General features: G+C 51.6%; 1 protein-coding gene across 2 annotated transcripts in view; it reads left to right on the top strand.

Moving 5' to 3' along the window:
- Nucleotides 1–21,570, top strand: part of LOC126473751 (phosphoserine phosphatase) — a 74,040-nt gene that overhangs the window by 12,641 nt on the left and 39,829 nt on the right. For both annotated transcript variants that reach the window (XM_050101013.1, XM_050101004.1), the window contains exon 3: nucleotides 21,324–21,458. In XM_050101013.1, coding sequence (XP_049956970.1) covers nucleotides 21,324–21,458 — 135 coding nt within the window. The remainder of the gene's footprint in view (nucleotides 1–21,323; nucleotides 21,459–21,570) is intronic.

Genomic DNA, 21,570 nt, shown 5'->3' with positions numbered 1-21,570 from the left:
CGAAACCGGCTTCCGTTTCTCACCCAGTAAGACCGTTTGTGTTAATTTTTGGCGACGTAAGGAGTTTCTTCCGCCCTCCTTACATCTCGGTCCTGTCAACCTTCCGTTTTCCGACGTCGCTCAATTCTTGGGTCTTATGTTTGATAGAAAACTGTGCTGGTCCTCCCACGTTTCCTATCTTTCGGCTCGTTGCCTGCGTTCCCTTAACACCCTCCGTGTCCTGAATGGTACCTCTTGGGGAGCGGACCGGGTGGTCCTTCTCCGCCTCTATCGCGCCTTAGTGCGCTCGAAATTGGATTATGGAAGCATAGTCTACTCCTCTGCTCGGCCGTCTATTCTTCGGCGTCTCGACTCTATCCACCACCGTGGATTACGTTTAGTGTCTGGAGCTTTTTACACCAGCCCTGTGGAAAGCCTTTATGCTGAGACTGCTGAACCTCCGCTGTCCAATCGGCGGGCAGTCCTTCTGAGTCGTTATGCTAGCCATCTGTCTTCCATGCCTGCTAATCCAGCCCATAACCTTTTTTTCGACGCCTCCTTTGATGTCGGGTATGCAGGCCGCTCCTCCTCCCTACTACCCCCGGGAGTCCGCTTCCGTCAACTGCTCCATTCTCTTTCCTACCGTTTTCCTAAAACCTTCTTGACAACTTGGGGTACAGCACCGCCTTGGCACCGTCCCCGGATCGACTTGCTCAGAGACCTATGTCAATTTCCCAAGGATGGTACCCCTACACTTGTTTACCGTCGGGCATTTGCTGCTCTATGTGCACAAATGACAGAAGCCACATTTATTTACACCGATGGCTCGAAAACATCGTTAGGTGTAGGGAGTGCCTATATTGTTGGCGACACCCCAAATCACTTTCGGCTTCCCGACCAGTGTTCGGTTTATACTGCGGAGCTTTACGCTGTTCTCCAGGCTGTCCACTACATCCGCCGCCATCAGCGGATACAGTACGTAATCTGCTCAGATTCTCTCAGCTCTCTCCTAAGTCTCCAAGCTCTTTACCCTGTGCACCCTCTGGTCCACCGGATTCAGGACTGTCTGCGCTTGCTCCACCTGGGGGGCGTCTCAGTGGCGTTCCTCTGGCTCCCGGGACACGCTGGTATCTGTGGAAATGAGGCGGCCGATATAGCGGCCAAGGCTGCAGTCTCTCTTCCTCGGCCAGCTCTTCAGTCTCTTCCGTTTACCGATCTACGGAGCGGTTTATGTCGCCAAGTTACTCATTTATGGCATGCGCATTGGTCAACACTTCCCCACAATAAATTGTGGGAAGTGAAAGCCGTTCCTTGCGCTTGGACCTCTTCCTCCCGAACGCGTCGTTGGGAGGAGGTAATTTTAGCTCGACTCCGGATAGGGCACTGTCTTTTTAGTCATCGACATCTTTTAAGCGGTGATCCTCCCCCACTCTGTCCCCACTGCTCTCAACTGTGGACGGTCAGACACCTTTTAATTGAATGCCCCTATTTTAATCCGTTACGCTCCCGTCTACAGCTATCAATTGATCTATCGTCGATTTTAGCAGATGACACGCGCTCAGCTGACCGCGTTCTACAGTTTATTAGTGACAGTGAAATGACGTCAGTTATTTGAAGCTTTTTTTTGGGGGACAACCAACCCCTTTCTATAGTGGACTTTTAAGCATTCCTTCTGCCTTTAGTTCCTCAAATTTTCTGACTTTGTTTCCATTGCTGCTGATTTTAAATTTCGTTTTTTCCTGTTTTCTACGTCACGGGCTGGGCGCTAATGACCATAGAAGTTTTGCGCCCTAAAACCACAAACAAAAAAAAAAAAACCAAATCTCCCTTCCACCTCCTCTGCAGTTCCCACGACCACCCGTCAGGGAATCGCTCCCTAGAAGTAGTGCCCCCCTTCTTCGGCATCTGCTGGTAATCAGGCTCCCTTCCAGGAAACCTCTCCCCGACGTTGCTCAGGCCAGAAGACTCTTGCCCAACACTCGGCCATGTTGCGCACCATCTGTGCGCCCCAAGGTCGCCCACTCTCTTTCGGTCCCCAATCTTGCAGACACCTGTACTCCCCCTGTGTCCTGTCCTCCCTCACCTCAGAAAGAGGAGGAGAAACATAAATCCCACTACAAGGCGCCCCCAGTGCCCTCAGAGGTGCCAACTCCCCTCTCACAATCTGAGTCTGACATCTTATTTATGGTCACCCCATCCTTGTCGGTGACAACTACTGACAAAGTGACCTGACCTCCTCCTTGGCTCCTTCGGCCTACCTTGGACTCATGCCAAACAATCATCCAGTGGAACTGCAATGGATACTATCGTCACCTACTGGAAATGCAACGTCTTGTCTCCTCTCGTTCTGCCTTTTGTCTTTTTCTCCAAGAAACACATTTCCGTGATGACCACTCTCCAACTTTCTGTGGTTATTGGGCATTCTGTCGGAACCATGCTGGCCCTGGGATAGCTTCTGGTGGGGTCAGCACTTTGATTCACTTCGATGTCCTTAGTGACTGGATCCCTCTATGTACCACCTTGGAAGTGATAGCGGTTAGAGTGCAAAGGATTCCGGCAATCATCCTTTGCAATGTCTACCTCCCTCCAGGTCGATCACTTGCTTATGTTGCACTATCTACCTTAATCCAGCAACTACCAGCCCTGTTTCTCCTCCTTGGGGATTTCAATGCCCACCATCTACTCTGGGGGAGTGTCACTTCAACGGGTCGGGATATCCTAATCGACAAACTTATCACACACTTCGATTTGTCTCCCCTCAACGATGGGTCTCCTAACCACTTCAGTGCCACTCATGGCACCTTCCCTGCTATTGATCTCATGATCTCCTCCCCTGCCCTCGTGGCTTCCTTACATTGGTCATCCCATGATGACCTTTGTGACAGTGACCACTTTCCAGTGACATTGTCGTTCCCCTGCTGTCGCCAGGCAGACAGTTCTCCACGTTGAGCATTCCGTAGGGCCAGTTGGCCTTTATACATGTCTGCTGTCCGCTTTGACACCTGCCTCTCGAATTCAATTGATGTAGTGGTGCAAGGCATCTCTGCCGCTCTTCTTCCCCCCCTGCGGGTTCGGGGATCAGAATAGGCCCGCGGTATTCCTACCTGTCGTAAGAGGCGACTAAAAGGAGTCTCAAATGTTTGGGCCTTATGTGATGGTCCCCTCTCGGGTTTACCTCCATCTTTCTAAATTATTCCGAAGAGCGAGCCAATTGGGGAAGGGCGCCTTACATGGTGCACTGTATCCGTCGTGCATTGAGACCTTTAGCCAACTTTTTCGTCGTTGCAATGGTGTCCCGCTCATTTTCAGTCTCTTGGGCGGGGATACGTCACTGGGTGCGATTACCACGCTGCACTCTGCAGTGTTGCTTGTAACTGCGACGATGACCTTGGACGTTTTTGCACCTAAGATCCAACACGGTAGCCAGTCCGTTGTGGTGGGGCCGTCATGTACCCTATTGGTTGTAGCCCCCTGACAACACAGGGATCGCTCTACTGATGCCTGCGCCGTTAACTCCCCACGTATGCCAAGGAGTAGATGCCCGTCTCCCTGGGGCATCAGGACTCCCGGCAATGGACATCCTGCCAGGTGGCTATTGCTGCGGCTGGGTGGCGCCCGTGGGGAGGGTCCTTGGTCGGAGTAGGTGGCATCAGGGCGGATGACCCGCAATGAAACGTGGTACATCATCTCTCGCTGGCGGCCAGCTGCCAGCAGTCTCTTAAGTGTTCTCGGGCTCAATTTAATGCTCAAAAGTACGATCCGAAAACGTTCCCCTCTCTGGCCACGCCGTGGGAGGAGTGTAAGTCTCAGGATGGAGGTAATAGTTATTCGCCCCGATTCTTAGTCTGCACGAGAGCTGATGGGGAGTCTTTTCTATCCACAAAGCCTCAGTTCTTCGTCGAGCATTTAGAGGACAAGTTTGGGGAGGTGGAGGGGTTGTCCAAAATGCGCTCTGGGTCAGTACTGATACAAACGGCATCCTCCACCCAGTCACGCAGGTTACTTGCTTGTGACAAGTTGGGGGATGTTCACGTTACCATTACACCACATAAGAGTTTAAATATGGTCCAGGGAGTTATTTTCCATAGCGACCTACTTTTGCAGTCTGACGACGAGCTGCGCGCCAACTTAGAGCGTAGAGGTGTTCATTTCGTCCGGCACGTTCATTGGGGTCCGAAGGACAATCAAGTTGCTACCGGTGCCTTCATCTTGGCCTTCGAGGGTGATACATTACCGGAGAAGGTCAAGGTGATGGTCTACCGTTGTGACGTCAAGCCCTACATCCCTCCCCCGATGCGGTGCTTTAAGTGCTGGAAGTTCGGACATATGTCCTCTCGCTGTACTTCTAGCCTCACATATCGAGATTGTGGACGCCCATCTCATCCCGATACTCCATGTGCCCCGCCTCCCATCTGTGTCAACTGCGGAGAGCATCATTCCCCTTGCTCGCCTGACTGCAAAGTCTTTCATAAAGAGCGCAAAATCATGGAATATAAGACCCTGGACCGGCTGACCTATACTGAGGCCAAAAGGAAATATGACAGACTCCATCCCGTGAGAATGACATCTTCTTATGCAGCTGCTACAACAACTGTGCTAGCCCCATCAGTTTCGAGACTTCCAGCCAGCTCGATAAGCAGTAAGACTCCTCCTGCCCCCTTGCCCGTGGGGGGGGGCTCTACACAACCGGTTGCTCCTGCCCCCCTGCGGGTTCGGGGGCAAGAATAGGCCCGCGGTATTCCTGCCTGTCGTAAGAGGCGACTAAAAGGAGTCTCCAATGTTTTGGCCTTAATGTGATGGTCCCCCTTGGGGTTTGACCTCCATTTTTCAAAATTCTACAGAAGTACGAGCCTTTTGGGGAAGGACACCTTACATGGTGTACCACTGGTCCTAAGTGCACTAAGACCTTGGCACTCAGCATTGCACCGGCGTTGTCACCATCCCCATTATTCCTCAAATTGGGCCTAAACGCCTGATGGGTTGTCCAAGTTACGCCCATAGTGCATCTCCATCTGCACCAGCGATCATGATGGACTTTCCATGGCACCAGAAATCCAGCACGGTAGCCAGCCCGTTGTGGTGGGGTCGTCATGTACCCTCTAGGTTGTAGCCCCCTGACAACACAGGGATCGTACTGCCGATACCTGAGCTGCACCCTCCCCACGTTGGCCAAGGAGTAGATGCCCGTCTCCTTGGGGCATCAGGACTCCCGGCAATGGTCATCCTGCCAGGTGGCCCTTGCTGCGGCTGGGTGGCGCCCGTGGGGAGAGCCCCTGGTCGGAGTGGGTGGTATCGGGGCGGACGTTTCGCACATGAAACGTCAACATGTATCAGGTCGCTCTGCGGCCGAGTCTTCCAAAAGAAAAGGTACCATTTCTAGTTCTGGTTCTCCTGCCCTTTCCCCCTTGGCCACTCCATGGGAGGAGGGACAGGCCCGCCGGCTTGGGGCGAAGTACTTCCCCCGCTATTTGGTCTGTTCTCGAACAGATGGGGGGACGTTCGCCACCTCCAAGCCCATGTTCTTTGTTCAACACATTGAGGACGTCTTCGGGGAAATCGAGGCTCTCAGCAAGATGCGATCAGGGTCCGTTCTTATCAAGACCACCTCTGCCACACAATCGGCGGCACTCCAGGCGTGCGACCGCCTAGGGGACATCCCAGTCTCCATTGTCCCACATCTGGCACTAAATAGGACGCAGGGGGTCATTTTTCATCGTGACCTCCTGCTACAATCTGATGAGGAGCTCAGGGCCAACCAGGAGCGCCGCGGCGTGCTTTTCGTCCGGCGAGTCCAGCGCGGCCCCAAAGACCGTCGCATCGACACCGGGGCCTTTATCCTCGCCTTCGAGGGGGACGTTCTCCCAGAGAAGGTAAAGGTGATGTGCTACCGGTGCGATGTGCCACCTTACGTCCCGCCTCCTATGCGCTGTTTTAGGTGTTTGCGCTTTGGGCACATGTCGTCCCGGTGTGAGGCTGAGCCCCTTTGTGGCGACTGTGGACGTCCTCTTCGTGAGGAACATACTTGCACCCCACCACCTCGGTGCCCTAATTGTCCTGGCGTCCACTCGCCTAGGTCCCCAGACTGCCCCGCCTATCAGAAGGAGAAAAAAATACAAGCAATCAAAACTTTGGATCGGCTCTCTTATTCTGAGGCCAGGAAGAAGTATGACCGCCTTCATCCCGTGTCACTGGCCACTTCGTTTGCCTCCGTTGTGTCCACTCCTTCCGCTGTATCCTCACCTCTATCCTGTCCCCCCTCCGCCTCCTCTGCCCGTCAGGGGGCTCTGCCTCCGCCTCCCAAATCCCTCCCTTCCAACTCCTCCTCCCCCGTGGCCCCCACCCCCCCTGCCCCAGGGGCCACCCTTCCTCCTCCTCCTCCCCCCACGCCACCTGAGAAGCGATCCTCTTCTCAGGCGTCCATCGGGGAAACGTTCCGGACCCCAGCTTCCGAGGTCCGGCGTTCCAAAACGGACCCCGCGCGTGAGGACCTTCTTCGGGTCCAGCCCACCATCCCTGTGCCTCCTCGGCCTTCCAAGAAGGCCTCCAAGAAGAAATCTCTATCCCCCTCTCCACCCCGGCGCGTTTCATCTGACGCTTCATCCGTGAGTCGCTGCTCCCGGCCGTCCTCAGTTTCGCCGGGACGCTCTGCTGCCAGGCGTTCCGCCGGCCTTTTGTCGGCAAATGATGCGGCCCCTCCTACACAATCAGGGACAGCGGCCGCAGCTGGCGACGAGTCGATGGAACCGGATCCGCCTGCCGTCAGTTGTAGCGTTGTTGCCTCGCAACCTGGCCCTCCGCGGCCATCGAGGTGACCAGCTCTTCCCCGTCTCGTTCCCCCAACTTTTTGACTAGCAATGGCGTTGTTTCATTGGAACATAAGAGGTATTCGACCTAATCGGGAGGAATTACAACTGCTCCTCCGCCTGCACTGTCCGCTCGTCCTTGGTCTCCAGGAAACCAAGTTGCGCCCGACTGACCGTATTGCCTTTTCCCACTATACCTCGGAGCGGTATGAACTCACCCCTGTGGACGGTATCCCAGCTCATGGTGGGGTCATGTTGCTCGTTCGGGACGATGTCTATTACCATCCCATCCCATTGACCACCCCACTCCAAGCAATAGCTATCCGCATTACTCTTTCTGCTTTTACTTTTTCAGTTTGTACCATCTACACTCCACCGTCATCTGCTGTTAGTCGGGCTGACATGATGCACCTGATCGATCAGCTTCCCCCGCCGTTCTTATTGTTTGGCGACTTCAATGCCCATCATCCCCTTTGGGGCTCTCCTGCATCCTGTCAAAGAGGCTCACTCTTGGCGGATGTCTTCAACCATCTCAATCTTGTCTGCCTCAATACCGGCACCCCGACTTTCCTCTCGGACTCTACTCATACCTACTCCCACTTGGACCTCTCGATCTGTTCTACCACTCTTGCCCGTCGGTTCGAGTGGTATGTCCTTTCTGACACCTATTCGAGCGACCACTTCCCCTGTGTCGTTCGTCTCCTGCACCACACCCCATCCCCACGTCCTTCGCGCTGGAACATACTGAAAGCTGACTGGGGACTTTACTCCTCCCTGGCGACCTTTCCGGACCGCGATTTTTCCAGTTGTGACAGTCAGGTCGAATACCTCACGGCTGTTATTATCAATGCTGCCGAACGTTCCATACCTTGTACTACTTCTTCTTCACGTCGCGTTTCCGTCCCCTGGTGGAACGAGGCTTGTAGGGACGCTATCCGTGCTCGACGACGTGCTTTACGCACCTTTCGCCGCCATCCTACGTTGGCGAATTGTATTGAATACAAACGACTCCGAGCGCAATGCCGTAGAGTCATCAAAGACAGCAAAAAAGCTTGCTGGGCCTCTTTCACGAGCTCCTTTACCAGTTTTACTCCCTCTTCCGTTGTTTGGGGTAGCCTGCGCCGGCTGTCGGGCATTAAGGCCCACTCCTCAGTACCTGGCCTGACCTCAGGTAATGAGGTCCTTGTTGATCCTGTGGCTGTCTCCAACGCCTTTGGCCGCTTTTTCGCGGAGGTTTCAAGCTCCGCCCATTACCATCCTGCCTTCCTTCCCAGGAAAGAGGCAGACGAGGCTCGGCGACCTTCCTTCCACTCGCTGAATCTGGAGACTTACAATGCCCCCTTTACTATGCGGGAACTCGAACGTGCGCTTGCACTGTCCCGGTCCTCTGCTCCGGGGCCAGATGCCATTCACGTTCAGATGCTGGCGCACCTTTCTCCGGCGGGCAAAAGCTTCCTTCTTCGTACCTACAATCGCGTCTGGACCGAAGGTCAGGTCCCCATGCGTTGGCGTGACGCCGTTGTTGTTCCTATACCCAAACCCGGGAAGGATAGACACCTTCCTTCTAGTTACCGCCCCATTTCTCTTACAAGCTGTGTCTGTAAGGTGATGGAGCGCATGGTTAATGCTCGGTTAGTCTGGATTCTTGAATCTCGACGACTACTTACTAATGTCCAATGCGGCTTTCGTCGCCGCCGCTCCGCTGTTGACCACCTTGTGACCTTGTCGACATTCATCATGAACAACTTTTTGCGAAGGCGCCAAACGGTAGCCGTGTTCTCCGACTTGGAGAAGGCTTATGATACCTGTTGGAGAGGAGGTATCCTCCGCACTATGCACAAGTGGGGCCTACGCGGTCGTCTGCCCCTTTTTATTGTTTCCTTTTTAACGGATCGAAAGTTTAGGGTACGTGTGGGTTCCGTATTGTCCGACGTCTTCCTCCAGGAGAACGGAGTGCCTCAGGGCTCCGTCTTGAGCATAGCCCTTTTTGCCATCGCGATCAATCCAATTATGGATTGCATTCCACCTAATGTCTCAGGCTCTCTCTTTGTCGATGACTTCGCGATCTACTGCAGTGCCCAGAGAACAAGCCTCCTGGAGCGCTGCCTCCAGCGTTGTCTAGACAGCCTCTACTCATGGAGCGTGGCAAATGGCTTCCGGTTCTCCGAAGAGAAGACGGTTTGTATCAACTTTTGGCGATATAAAGCGTTCCTTCCGCCATCCTTACATCTCGGTCCCGTTGTTCTCCCATTCGTGGACACAACTAAGTTTCTAGGGCTCACATTGGACCGGAAACTGTGTTGGTCTCCACATGTCTCTTACTTGGCGGCCCGTTGTACACGTTCCCTTAATGTCCTCAGAGTTCTTAGCGGTTCATCTTGGGGAGCGGATCGCACTGTCCTGCTTCGCTTGTATCGGTCCATAGTCCGATCGAAGCTGGATTATGGGAGCTTCGTCTACTCGTCCGCTCGGCCATCCCTCTTACGCCGGCTCAACTCCATCCACCATCGGGGGATACGTCTTGCGACTGGAGCCTTCTACACTAGTCCTGTCGAGAGTCTTTACGCTGAAGCTGCCGAGTTACCGTTGACCTACCGGCGCGACATACTGCTGTGTCGGTATGCCTGCCGGCTGTTGTCTATGCCCGAACACCCCTCTTACAAGTCCTTCTTCGCCGATTCTCTCGACCGTCAGTACGGGTTATATGTGTCTGCCCTGCTGCCCCCCGGAGTCCGCTTCCGTCGCCTGCTTCGACAATTGGATTTTGCCCTCCCTACCACCTTCAGAGAGGGTGAGAGCCCGACACCACCTTGGCTCCAGGCTCCGGTTCGTATTTATCTCGACCTCAGCTCACTCCCGAAGGAGGGTACTCCGGCTGCAGTGTATTGCTCCCGGTTTGTCGAACTTCGTGCTCGACTTGCTGGTCACACCTTTATTTACACCGATGGCTCCAAAACTGACGATGGTGTCGGCTGTGCCTTTGTCGTCGGGACCGCCACCTTTAAATACCGGCTCCTTGACCAATGTTCCAGCTTTACGGCCGAGCTTTTTGCTCTCCATCAGGCCATTCAGTATGCCCGCCGCCACCGTCATTCATCGTATGTCCTCTGCACTGACTCACTCAGTGCTCTTCAGAGCCTTGGGGCTCCCTATCCGGTCCATCCCTTGATTCAACGAATACAGCAGTCCCTCCATTGTTTCGCTGATAATGGCGGTTCTGTCAGCTTTCTGTGGGTCCCCGGACATGTAGGAGTGCCTGGGAATGAGGCTGCGGATGCTGCAGCCAAGGCTGCAGTCCTCCAGCCTCGGCCAGCCTCCCATTGTGTCCCGTCATCTGACGTTTGTGGGGATGTCTGTAAGCGGCTTGTGTCCTTGTGGTGGGATGCTTGGTCATCCCTCCAAGGAAACAAGCTCCAGGCAGTAAAACCGCTCCCAACTGCTTGGACAACTTCCTCCCGACCATCTCGGCGCGAGGAGGTCCTTCTGACCAGGTTGCGGATTGGGCATTGCCGGTTTAGCCACCGCTACCTGCTCTCTGGTGACCCAGCCCCGCAGTGCCCTTGTGGTCAGGCATTAACGGTGCGCCATGTTTTATTGTCGTGTCCCCGTTTTAGTCAATTTCGTGTTGTCCTGTCCCTGCCATCTACCTTACCGGATGTTTTAGCTGATGACGCTCGAGCAGCTGCTCGTCTTCTGCGTTTTATAACTTTAACTGGCTTGACCAAAGACATTTAACCTTTTTACTTATTTCATCTGCATCTTTGTCCGGTCCTTTTGATGTCCCCCCATCCCCTTGAGTTTTAGCAGGTTCCTTGTGCTCTAACACCAGTGACTGGGCGCTAATGACCTCAGCAGTTGAGCGCCCTTAAACCCTACCAAAAAAAAAAAAAAAACGGTTGCTCCTGCACCACCTACCTCAGGAGCAACCTCCTCCCACTCATCGGGGACGTCTGTCCCCGCTTCTCAGCCGGAGAAGCGTCTAACTTCTTCGGCTACTCTCGCCCGTAAGAGTTCCCTTGGGACCCTTCCTTCCCATAGTTCCACCAGCGGGAAGGATGACGGCCGCCAGTGGCATAAGTCCTCACCAGCGGCCGGGCGTAGGGCTTCACGATCCTCCTCTGTCCCGGAGACTGAATCAGTGAAGCCTTCCCAGCCGGTGAAACCCAAGGTTCAGCGAGAGAAGTCAAAGAGAAAGACCTCTAAGGCCAAAGAACTTGCGGTGGCACCAATCCCACCGCACCTTTCGCGCTCTGCGTCTGAGGATGAAGTCGAGATTCTGGCGTCCGCTGAGGACCTTGATCTCGCTGGTCCCTCAGACGCCATGGATGCCTCTCGTACGGGTACTGAATCGGTGGCAGTGAGTGAACAAGCGGCGTAAATTGCCTTCCCAGTCCTTTCACGCCTTTCTCAGCCATGGACAATATCATCCTCCAGTGGAACTGCGGCGGTTTTTTCCACCATCTAGCTGAGCTCCAACAACTTATCAGCCTTCGCCCTTTCTTCTGCATTGCTCTTCAGGAAACTTGGTTTCCAGCAATGTGAACCCCCGCCCTCCGTGGCTATCGGGGTTATTATAAGAACCGAGCAGCTTATGAAAGGGTGTCTGGTGGCGTCTGCATATATGTCCTTCACACTCTGCACAGCGAGTCTGTCCCTCTCCAGACGCCTTTAGAGGCTGTCGCTGTACGCGTGTGGACGCCACAGGCTGTTACCGTCTGCAGTCTTTACATTCCACCGGAAGGTGATGTCTCGCAGCCTGTCCTGGCTGCACTGGTCGCCCAATTGCCGCCACCTTTCTTGCTATTGGGCGACTTCAACGCCCATAACCCTCTGTGGGGTGGGTCAGTGGCAACAGGTCGAGGCGCCATCGTTGAGCATTTATTGTCGCAGCTCGATCTCTCGCTGTTAAATGATGGTGCCTTCACACACTTCAGTGTGGCGCATGGCACCTACTCCGCCATTGACCTTTCAATCTGTAGCCATAGCCTCTTACCGTCTGTCCAATGGAGTGTGCATGACGACCTGTGTGGTAGTGACCACTTTCCGATCTTTTTGTCACTACCACAGCGCCACTCTTCTGGGCGCCCTAGCAGATGGGCTCTGAATAAGGCTGACTGGGACTTGTTCTCCTCCACTGCCGCTTTTGAGCCTCTCTCTACCGATGACATTGATGCGGTGGTTCAATCGGTCACCACCGGCATCGTTACTGCTGCCGAATCTGCCATTCCCCGTTCTTCTGGGTCCCCTCGGCGGAAGGCTGTGCCTTGGTGGTCGCCTGAGATCGCTGAAGCGATTAAAGATCGCCGGCGGGCACTCCAGCGTCACAAGCGACATCCCTCCTTAGCGCACCTTATCGCCTTCAAACGGTTGCGTGCGCGGGCCCGCCTCCTTATCCGCCAAGGCAAGAAGGAGTGCTGGGAGCGGTATGTGTCCACCATTGGCCTCCATGTCACTCCCTCGCAGGTCTGGGCCAAGATTCGACGCGTCTACGGCTATCGGACCCCTGCCAGCGTCCCTGCGCTCTCACTGAATGGAGCAGTTTGTACTGACTCCAACGTCATTGTAAATCGCTTCGCAGAGCATTTTGCTATGAGTTCCGCTTCTGCGAATTACCCCCAGGCCTTCCGCTCCATTAAAGAGCGGCTGGAACGCCAGAGCCTTTCGTTTCGCACCAACCACCCGGAATCTTACAATGCTCCATTTAGTGAGTGGGAATTTCGCAGTGCCCTCGCTGCTTGCCCTGATACCGCTCCTGGGCCAGATGGCATCCACTGTCAGATGCTGAAACACCTTTCAGTGGACTGCCAGCGGCAACTTCTCGATCTTTACAACCGTCTTTGGGTCGAGGGGGAGTTTCCGTCGCAATGGCGGGAAGGCATTGTCATCCCCGTTTTGAAACCTGGAAAGAACCCTCTGGAGGTGGAGTGCTACCGTCCCATTAGCCTCACCAACGTTCTTTGCAAGTTGCTTGAACGGATGGTGAGCCGGCGCTTGAATTGGGTACTGGAGTCTCGGGGCCTTCTGGCTCCATCTCAGGGTGGGTTCCGTAAAGGCCGCTCCGCCGCCGACAATCTGGTGAGCCTGGAGTCGGCCATCCGTACTGCCTTTGCCCGCCAACAGCACCTGGTCGCTGTCTTTTTCGACATGCTGAAGGCGTACAATACGACATTGCGTGATCACATCCTTTCTACGCTTCATGGATGGGGTCTTCGGGGCCCTCTGCCGATCTTTATCAGAAATTTTCTGTCGTATCGTACCTTCCGCGTGCAAGTCGCAGCCTCATATAGTTCCACCCACGTCCAGGAGAACGGTATGCCACAGGGTTCTGTTTTAAGTGTCTGCCTGTTTTTAATAGCCATTAACGGGCTCGCTGCGGCCGTGGGAAATTCTGTCTCTGCTTCCCTGTATGCTGACGACTTCTGCCTTTATTACAGCTCTACTGGCATTGCAGCTGTTGAACGTCAGCTACAGGGTGCTATCCACAAGGCGCAGTCTTGGGCTGTAGCTCATGGGTTCCAGTTTTCGGCAGCCAAGACCTGCGTAATGCATTTCTGCCGGCGATGCACTGTCCATCCGGAGCCGCGGCTTTATCTTGCCGGCGAACTTCTTTCAGTGGTGGAATCGCACAGGTTTTTGGGGGTGGTTTTCGATGCCCGGTTGACTTGGCTGCCTCATATCCGGCAGCTTAAACAGGCGTGTTGGCGGCATCTAAACGCTCTGAGATGCTTGAGCCACACCCGCTGGGGCGCCGACCGATTTACCCTGTTGCGGCTCTACCAGGCGTTAATCCAATCCCGTCTGGATTATGGGAGCCTGGCTTATGGCTCAGCATCCCCCTCTGCGTTGCGGGTGCTGGACCCAATACTACACAGCGGGATCCGACTTGCCACTGGTGCCTTCCGCACCAGCCCTGTGGACAGCATCCTTGTTGAGGCAGGTGTCCCTCCACTGCGGGTACGATGCCAACAATTACTGGCTGCTTATGCTGCCCATGTTTTTAGCTTGCCCGGGCATCCAAATTACCGTGTCCTGTTCCCGCAGTCGGTCGTCCATCTGCCGGACCGTCGGCCCCGGTCGGGTTGTCTGATCGCCGTACGCGTCAAGGAGCTTCTCTGCGGGCTTGGGTTTTTCCCTGTTCCACCTCCTTTCCAGGCGCCTCTGCGTACACCCCCGTAGTGTGTTCCTCGCCCTTGTCTTCGGCTCGACTTGGCAAAGGGCTCGAAGGACTCGGTCCCTCCAGAGGCCTTCCGCCGCCGCTTTTATTCCATCCTGGCCACGTATCAGGGCTCTGGAATTGTTTACACCGACGGTTCGATGGTTGCTGGTCGTGTTGGGTATGCGCTAACTCTAGGGGACCATTCCGAACAACGGTCCTTGGCGGCTGGCTGCAGCGTTTACACTGCTGAGCTAGTCGCCATCTTTCGAGCCCTAGAGTATATCCGCTCCTGCTCAGGTGAGTCCTTCGTGATCTGTAGTGATTCCCTGAGCGGTTTACGAGCTCTCGACCAGTGTTTTCCTCGTTCTCGTCTGCTGATGGCTATCCATGAGTCCCTGCATACTCTTGCGCGTTGTGGCCGCTCTGTGGTCTTTGTGTGGACCCCCGGTCATGTCGGTATCCCGGGCAATGAACATGTTGACCGCCTGGCGAGAGAGGCCACGTGTAAACCATCTCTGGATGTTGGCCTCCCAGAGACTGATTTGCGGGCAGTCCTCCGCCGAAAAGTTTTTGCGCTTTGGGACGCTGAATGGCGCGATCGGATCACACCCAATAAACTCCGTGCCATTAAGGAGACGACGACTGTGTGGCGGTCATCCATGCGAGCCAACTGCAGGGACTCAGTCGTCCTTTGTCGGCTCCGCATTGGCCACTCCCAGCTAACACACAGTTATTTACTGCGCCGGGAGGACCCTCCTGTATGTCGCTGCGGGGCGGCTTTGACAGTGGCCCACATTCTGTTGGCCTGCCCCCTTTTAGCTGTGGTCAGGCAGACATTTGCGCTGCCTGATACGCTCCCTGCCGTTTTATCTGATGACCCTGTTATGGCTGCCTTAGTCTTACGTTTTATTAGGGTAGGGAGTTTTTATTCTTTTATCTGAGTGTTTCTGTTTTATTTTATTGTTTTGTGTTGATTCTGGCCTTTGGCCTACGGTTTTAAACTAAGTTTTTAATGTGTTTTCGGTGGTTAGCTTTTCCATTCACCCCCCCCCCCCCCCCCCCTGTGGTCGGCCAACCACCGTCACACTCCGTGTGATTTTATTTTGTTTTGTATGGTCCTTGTCTATGTTTCTTTTGTTCTGTGTCGTCTGTGTCCTATTCTGTTGAACATTTTTTATTCTCTGTGGGTATTTTTAGTATTTTGGAAAAAGGGACCGATGACCTCTGCAGTTTGGTCCCTTTAATCCTTAAACCAACCAACCGCTCTTCTTCATGCTGCTGGCTCTGCTGTCCCCCTATCCACAGGGCTCCCTCATTGGCCGGTACAGTGGTCGACCAAGGACATCACAGTCGTAGTCGCTGTCCAGGACCGCCAACGGGTACTGCAGCAATTTAAGCGACACCCCTTCCAGACCAACCTCCTCCTTTTTAAGCGTCTCTGAGCTAAGGGTTCTTGCCTTATTAAGAGGAGTAAAAAGGAATGCTGGGAGAGCTATGTTTCCTCCCTGGGGACATATGCCTCTTTATCGCAGGTTTGGTCAAAGCTCCGTAGCATTCTGGGCTGCCAGCAACAGTCAACTGTCCAGGGTCTGAACCTCCAAGGAGCTCTGTGCACTGATCCATTTGTCCTCGCAGAACACCTTGTGACACACTTTGTGATGGCATTGTCGTCCGCTTCCTACCCTTCTACCTTTCTCCAACAGAAACACAGAGTTGAACAGACCCCCCTCCATTTCATTCTGCACAACATTGAGCCCCATAATGCACCTTTCGCTGAATGGGAATTGGTGCAAGCTCTTCGTGAGACACAGCCACAGGGCCAGATTCCATTCACAATCAGATGATTCAACACTTGAATGTTTGCCAGAGGCAACAGCTCCTCAGGGTCTTCAATCACATCTGGCTCATGGGTGCTTTTCTGTCACAATGGCGAGACAGTACAGTTATCCCCGTCCTTAAGCCCTCGAAAAACCCAATGTGTCTAGACAGCTACTGCCCCATTAGCCACATGACTGTGCTTTGTAAACTGCTCAAAAGGATGGTCAACTCCAGATTATGTTGGGTGCTGAAATCTTGGGGCGTTTTGTCACCGTATCAGTGCGGCTTCCAGGCAGGGCAATCTCCAACTGACCATTTACTTCAATTGGAATCAGCCATTCGACAGGTTTTTACTCACCGCCAGCACCTTGTCGTAGTTTTCTTTGACCTACATAAGGCATATGACATGGCTTGGCACCATTACATTTTAGTGACCCTCCATGACCGAGGCTTCCGTGGTCCCCTGCCGATTTTTATCCATGAGTTTTTATCTTACTGGCTCTTCCGGGTTCGAGTTGGCACTTCACTCAGCACCCCCCCAGATAAAGGAGAATGGTATCCCACAGGGTTCTGTGTTCTGTGCTAAGTGTCACACTCTTCCTCATTGCCACTACCCTCGGCGGCATCTGCTGAGCGCCAGCTCCAAGGTGCCATCCAACGGGCTTCTGCATGGGTCACCACCCATGGCTTCCAGTTTTCCCCCGCCAAAATGTGGGTTATGCATTTTTGTCGTTGACCCACAGTACACCCTGATCTGGCTATTGGTGCCTTTTGCACTAGCCCTGTTGATAGTCTCCTCACAGATGCGGGCATTCCCCTCTACACATCCGACGGAGCCAACTCCTTGTTTCTTACGCAGTCACCATTCGCCAGTTCCCTGACCATTCTGTGTACCCTGTGCTCTTTGCCAATGAGGGATGCCCTTGGGTGGGATTGCCGGTTGGCGTGCATCTCACTACCCTCTGCCAAGATCTCCATCTGCACTGACTGGACTGCACCCCGTGTCTTTCCTCCCATACCCCCCCCCCCCCCCCTGGATAGTGTCTAGATCACGGATTAGGACCGATCTTTTCCAGGTTCCTAAGGTCTTTGTTGCTCCTATGGTTTACCGGCATCTTGTATGTGCCATCCTTGCAGAGTTCCGGGGTGCCACCATCTTTTACACTGATGGTTCTAAGACTACTGATAAGGTGGATACGCTTTCACATCTCCTATCGGCTTTGAGCACCATTTGTTGCCAGGATCATGTAGTGTATTTGCAACAGAGCTTCTAGCCATTCACACGGCCTTACTTTTTGTTTCTCAGGCCTCCCTCCATAATCTTCTGGTAGGTTTCGCTCGGCTTCCCTACTGATGATCTGCTGAGACAGTGTTCGCAGGTAGGTGCAGGTATGACGTAAAATGGACGGAGGGAACCACGCCGCCACCTTCTCTCCGCCCTTGAGTATGCCGCCTGTTCAGTTGTCTTTCTCTGGATCCCAAGTCATATGGGAATCTCAGGGAGTGAATCGGCATAATGTTTTAATTTGTTCAGACTCCACGAGCAGCCTGCGGGTTATCAATTGATGCTACTCTCGTCACCCCTGGTCTCTGCTATCCATGACCTTTGAGGCTTAGTGCCGTATACTGATCCTGCCTTGGAGGCGGTTAAGTGGGAGAGGTGTCTCAGAGCTGGATAGTGACAGATGGTGACGCGAGACAGGACGCGCATGTAGTTTATGTATCAGCCGATAGAGGACAGTATTGGATAGGGGACTGTGATTTAGTTTTGATTGTGCCCACTAGAGTACACTAAAGTATAGAATGTTTTTCATAAACTGTTCTAGTATTTTCATAAACTGGTATTATGTCTTTTTGTGTATGTAAAATGTTATAAATGTGTTTTAGCAGTATGAATGATGCTTGAGTGTGGTTTGAGGTTAATATGAAGATAATTGTTTGAGTTGTGTAGGGGGATTTAGTGTGGGAACATTTCGAAGAAGTATGGATGTGGACAAAGGGGATTTTTGTAGAATAGATTTGTAAAGTAAGTTTATGGTAAAGGGAAAGTTAATTCAGGTATAAATGACAGTAGTAAATAACTTTATGCATAAACAAAACTTCAGCATATTAGATAATTACGTCGGTAAAAAGTGGAGTCGTTAGGTTTACTATTTCGCGATTGGTTATTGATGAAAAGCACGGACTGACATGGGAGAATGTTGTTTTGCTATTGGCTGTTGAGTAAACTGACCAATGGTAAAGCAATATTCTTCGCGCACTTTTCTCTGCTGGTAGAGAAGACTTAGAGTATTCTGGAGAGGAGTCGGAGCCTAGCCATGAAACAGTTCGGACGTGTGTAGTAGTAGTTCCGATGGAAATGATAAGTTGCCAGATCTAGCAGTGTTTCATACATCAAAAGTGTTGTAAAGTGACGGCATAATTATTCCGATGGGTGTGTAGAAATTTCGGAATTTTTAAGTGAATTTTGTGATGAGAAAAGAAATAAATTCCGCGTGACATATTGAGCAGGTCGATGGCTAAAAACTGTGACTGCATTAGGTACCGACAGACTTAATATTTGGCGACCATTCTCAAACAAAAACAATCCGTATTTTGGTAGCTATTAAGTTTTTGGGAAACGCAACACCATAAACTTGCTAACATGAGTGAAAAGGATTGTGAGTGACAAGTATTAAGACAAGCACGGGCTTGGCAGTGATATTTGTTCAGAATATATTAATTAAGGACAAAATTTCCAACCTTTCATTTTGTGTGGAAACTTTCTCCTGAAACGTAGATTAGTGACTTTCAGCCTGGTTCATGTCAAAGTACAGTAGGTTTCGCTCGGCTTCCCTACTGATGATCTGCTGAGACAGTGTTCGCAGGTAGGTGCAGGTATGACGTAAAATGGACGGAGGGAACCACACCGCCACCTTCTCTCCGCCCTTGAGTATGCCCCCTGTTCAGTTGTCTTTCTCTGGGTCCCAAGTCATATGGGAATCTCAGGGAGTGAATCGGCTGACTGTATGGCTAGAGAAGCAGATACTTACCACCCCCCCCACCCCCTCCTCCCATTTCCTTTCACAATTCCAGCTGCAAATATGTGGATCTACGTCAAATCTCTGTTTGCCCAACAGTGGAATGCCATCTGGAGCGCTACTGCTCTGAGGAGTCCACTGTTTTATGCCGTTCACGCATTGGCCATACCCGGCTCTCTTATATCTTGCCTTCACTGACTGAATCCGTTCACTTTTAGCAGACCCTCAGACCCTCTTTCTTACGTAACCCACTTTGGCAGTTCATCAAGGCACTGTTGATCCAGATTGCCCCACTCCTCAATGGCAATTTGACGTAGATCCTTCAGAGTGGTTGGTGGGTCACATAATCCATAAACAGCCCTTTTCAATCTATCCCAGACATTTTTGTTAGGGTTCATGTCTGGAGGACATGCTGGCACTATATTCGAGTTATCCTGAAAGAAGTCATTCACAAGACGTGCACCATGGGGGCACGAATTGTCGTCCGTGAAGACGAATGCCTCGCCAATGTGCTGCCGATATGGTTGCACTAGCGGTCGGAGGATGGCATTCGCATATCTTACGGCCATTATGGCATCTTACATGACCACCAGTGATGTATGTAAGTCCCACATAATGCCATACCAAAACACCAGGGAACCTCTACCTTGCTGCACTCGCTGGACAATGTGTATAAGGCGTTCAGCCTGACCGAGTTGCCTCCAAACATGTCTCAGACGATTGTCTGGTTGAAGGCATATGCGACACATTGGTGAGGAGAACATGATGCCAATGCTGAGCGGTCCATTCAGCATGTTGTTGGGCCCATCTGTACTGCGTTGCGTAGTGTAGTGGTTGCAACGACGGACCTCACCATGGACGTTGGGAGTGGAGTTGCACATCATGCAGCCTATTGCGCATCATGTAGCCTATTGCGCGCAGTTTGAGTCATAACATGATGTCCTGTGGCTACACCAAAAGCATTATTCAACATGGTGGCGTTGTTGTCAGGGTTCCTCCGAGCCATAATCCATAGCTGGCGGTCATCCCCTGCAGTAGCAGCCCTTGGGCACCCTGAGTGAGGCATGTCACTAACAGTTTCTGTCTCTTTGTATCTCCTCCATGCCCGAACAACGTCACTTTGGTTCACTCCAAGACGCTTAGACATTTCCCTTGTTGTGAGAGTCCTTCCTGGCACAAAGTAACAATGCGAACGCAATCGAACCGCAGTATTAACCGTCTAGGTATGATTGAACTACAGACAACATGAGCCATGCACCTCCTTTCTGGTGGAATGACTGGAACTGATCGGATGTTGGACCCCCTCCATCTAATAGGCACTGTTCATGCTTGGTGGTTTACATCTTTGGGCGAGTTTAATGACATCTCTTAACAGTCAAAGGGACTGTATCTGTGAAATGATATCCATAGTTAACGTCTATCCTCAGGAGTTCTGGGAACTGGGGTGATGCAAAACTGTTTTTGATGTGTGTACAAGTAGATTTATTTTATTTGGTATTTACTCTTTGAGTGCAAAATATTTAGTGTAAAATCACCTTTTCATGGGATCAGACAGGCCTTATCTTTGAATGTTGATTGGCTGTGCTGCTGCCGAGGTAATGTTCTTTTATTTATTACATGATACAAGATTTATTTTACAATAGGAGTCAGATATTTGCCAACTGAACACCATGGGGATCCAAATCCTTGTGAGACTTGGGCACCCCATAAAGCTTGACCGTTGGGGATTTTGCCCCCTCTCCCCCCTCTGCTTCTCATTCCAGTAGCTCTTCAGTTGGCCTAATGAGGCTGAGTGCACCTTGTTCTACTCATCAAGGAAAAGGACCCTGGCAGTACTGGGAACTGAAAAATGACTGTCATGCTCTAGTAAATCGCTGTGCCATTATCTATAAGGGTGTAATTTTTGGTGTAGAAAGCAGTATACTAAAAGGGAAAAGCATCACTTTTTCCTTTGTTTATTCTGTTCTCATCTCAATTGTCTTGGGAAGCTCACATAGAAGAAAGAAATAAGCATTGCTGTAGTGCCAAGGATTCAATAGAAGAGTTCTTTGTTGTTGGCAGCAAACTGTTATTTGATGTTTCATAGATGTGATGCCTCACCAGCGCATTCAATTTGTTAATTAGTGACTGGTATTAATACTTCTTTTTACTGATCTGAGCTCTATATCTAAAATCTCCCTACATTATTCAAATAAGAAATTTATCGGACTGTTACAAATTTGTGATTTGAATTTTGTGTGTTATAGGTTGTGTATTGATTTTGATGAAAGCTTTACTAATATTTGTGTTGTGAGTTACTTGCATCACTCTTTTTTGCTACACACATTTGAGATCTCTCTCAGCCATGTACTTGACAATTTTTAAATGCTGATGATCTTAAAACTACAATGAAACTGTCTGTATGAAACAGGTGAAGTTATTTCACTATATGGAGACAGTGGACATAGTTTTACAACCCCTCTAGAGAGATTCTCCAAGAAGCGCAAAATAATCCCAAGTTCAACTTGTTACAGGTGATATAATTTTATATTTATTTTTGAATTACAGGACAGAGGAAGCAATGAAAGGAAGTATGAATTTCCGTGATGCTTTTGCGCGGAGACTTGACATTATCAAGCCTCAGATGTCACAGTTAAGAGATTTTATAAGTGCTCGTCCTCATAAGTTGACACCAGGTATAAAGTAAGTATTATTGTACTTATCTCCTACTATGATTTCTTGAAGTATTTGTGTCTCAATCAGGACAAATGAATCAAATTTCTGGTAATATAAGTTACAAAGGGTTTAAGAGTAT

Source organism: Schistocerca serialis, chromosome 1 (assembly GCF_023864345.2).
Source record: "Schistocerca serialis cubense isolate TAMUIC-IGC-003099 chromosome 1, iqSchSeri2.2, whole genome shotgun sequence".
NCBI classification, from domain to species: Eukaryota; Metazoa; Arthropoda; class Insecta; order Orthoptera; family Acrididae; genus Schistocerca; species Schistocerca serialis.
Note: the sequence above shows the minus strand (reverse complement) of the source record. Positions and strands in the feature narration are given on the sequence as shown.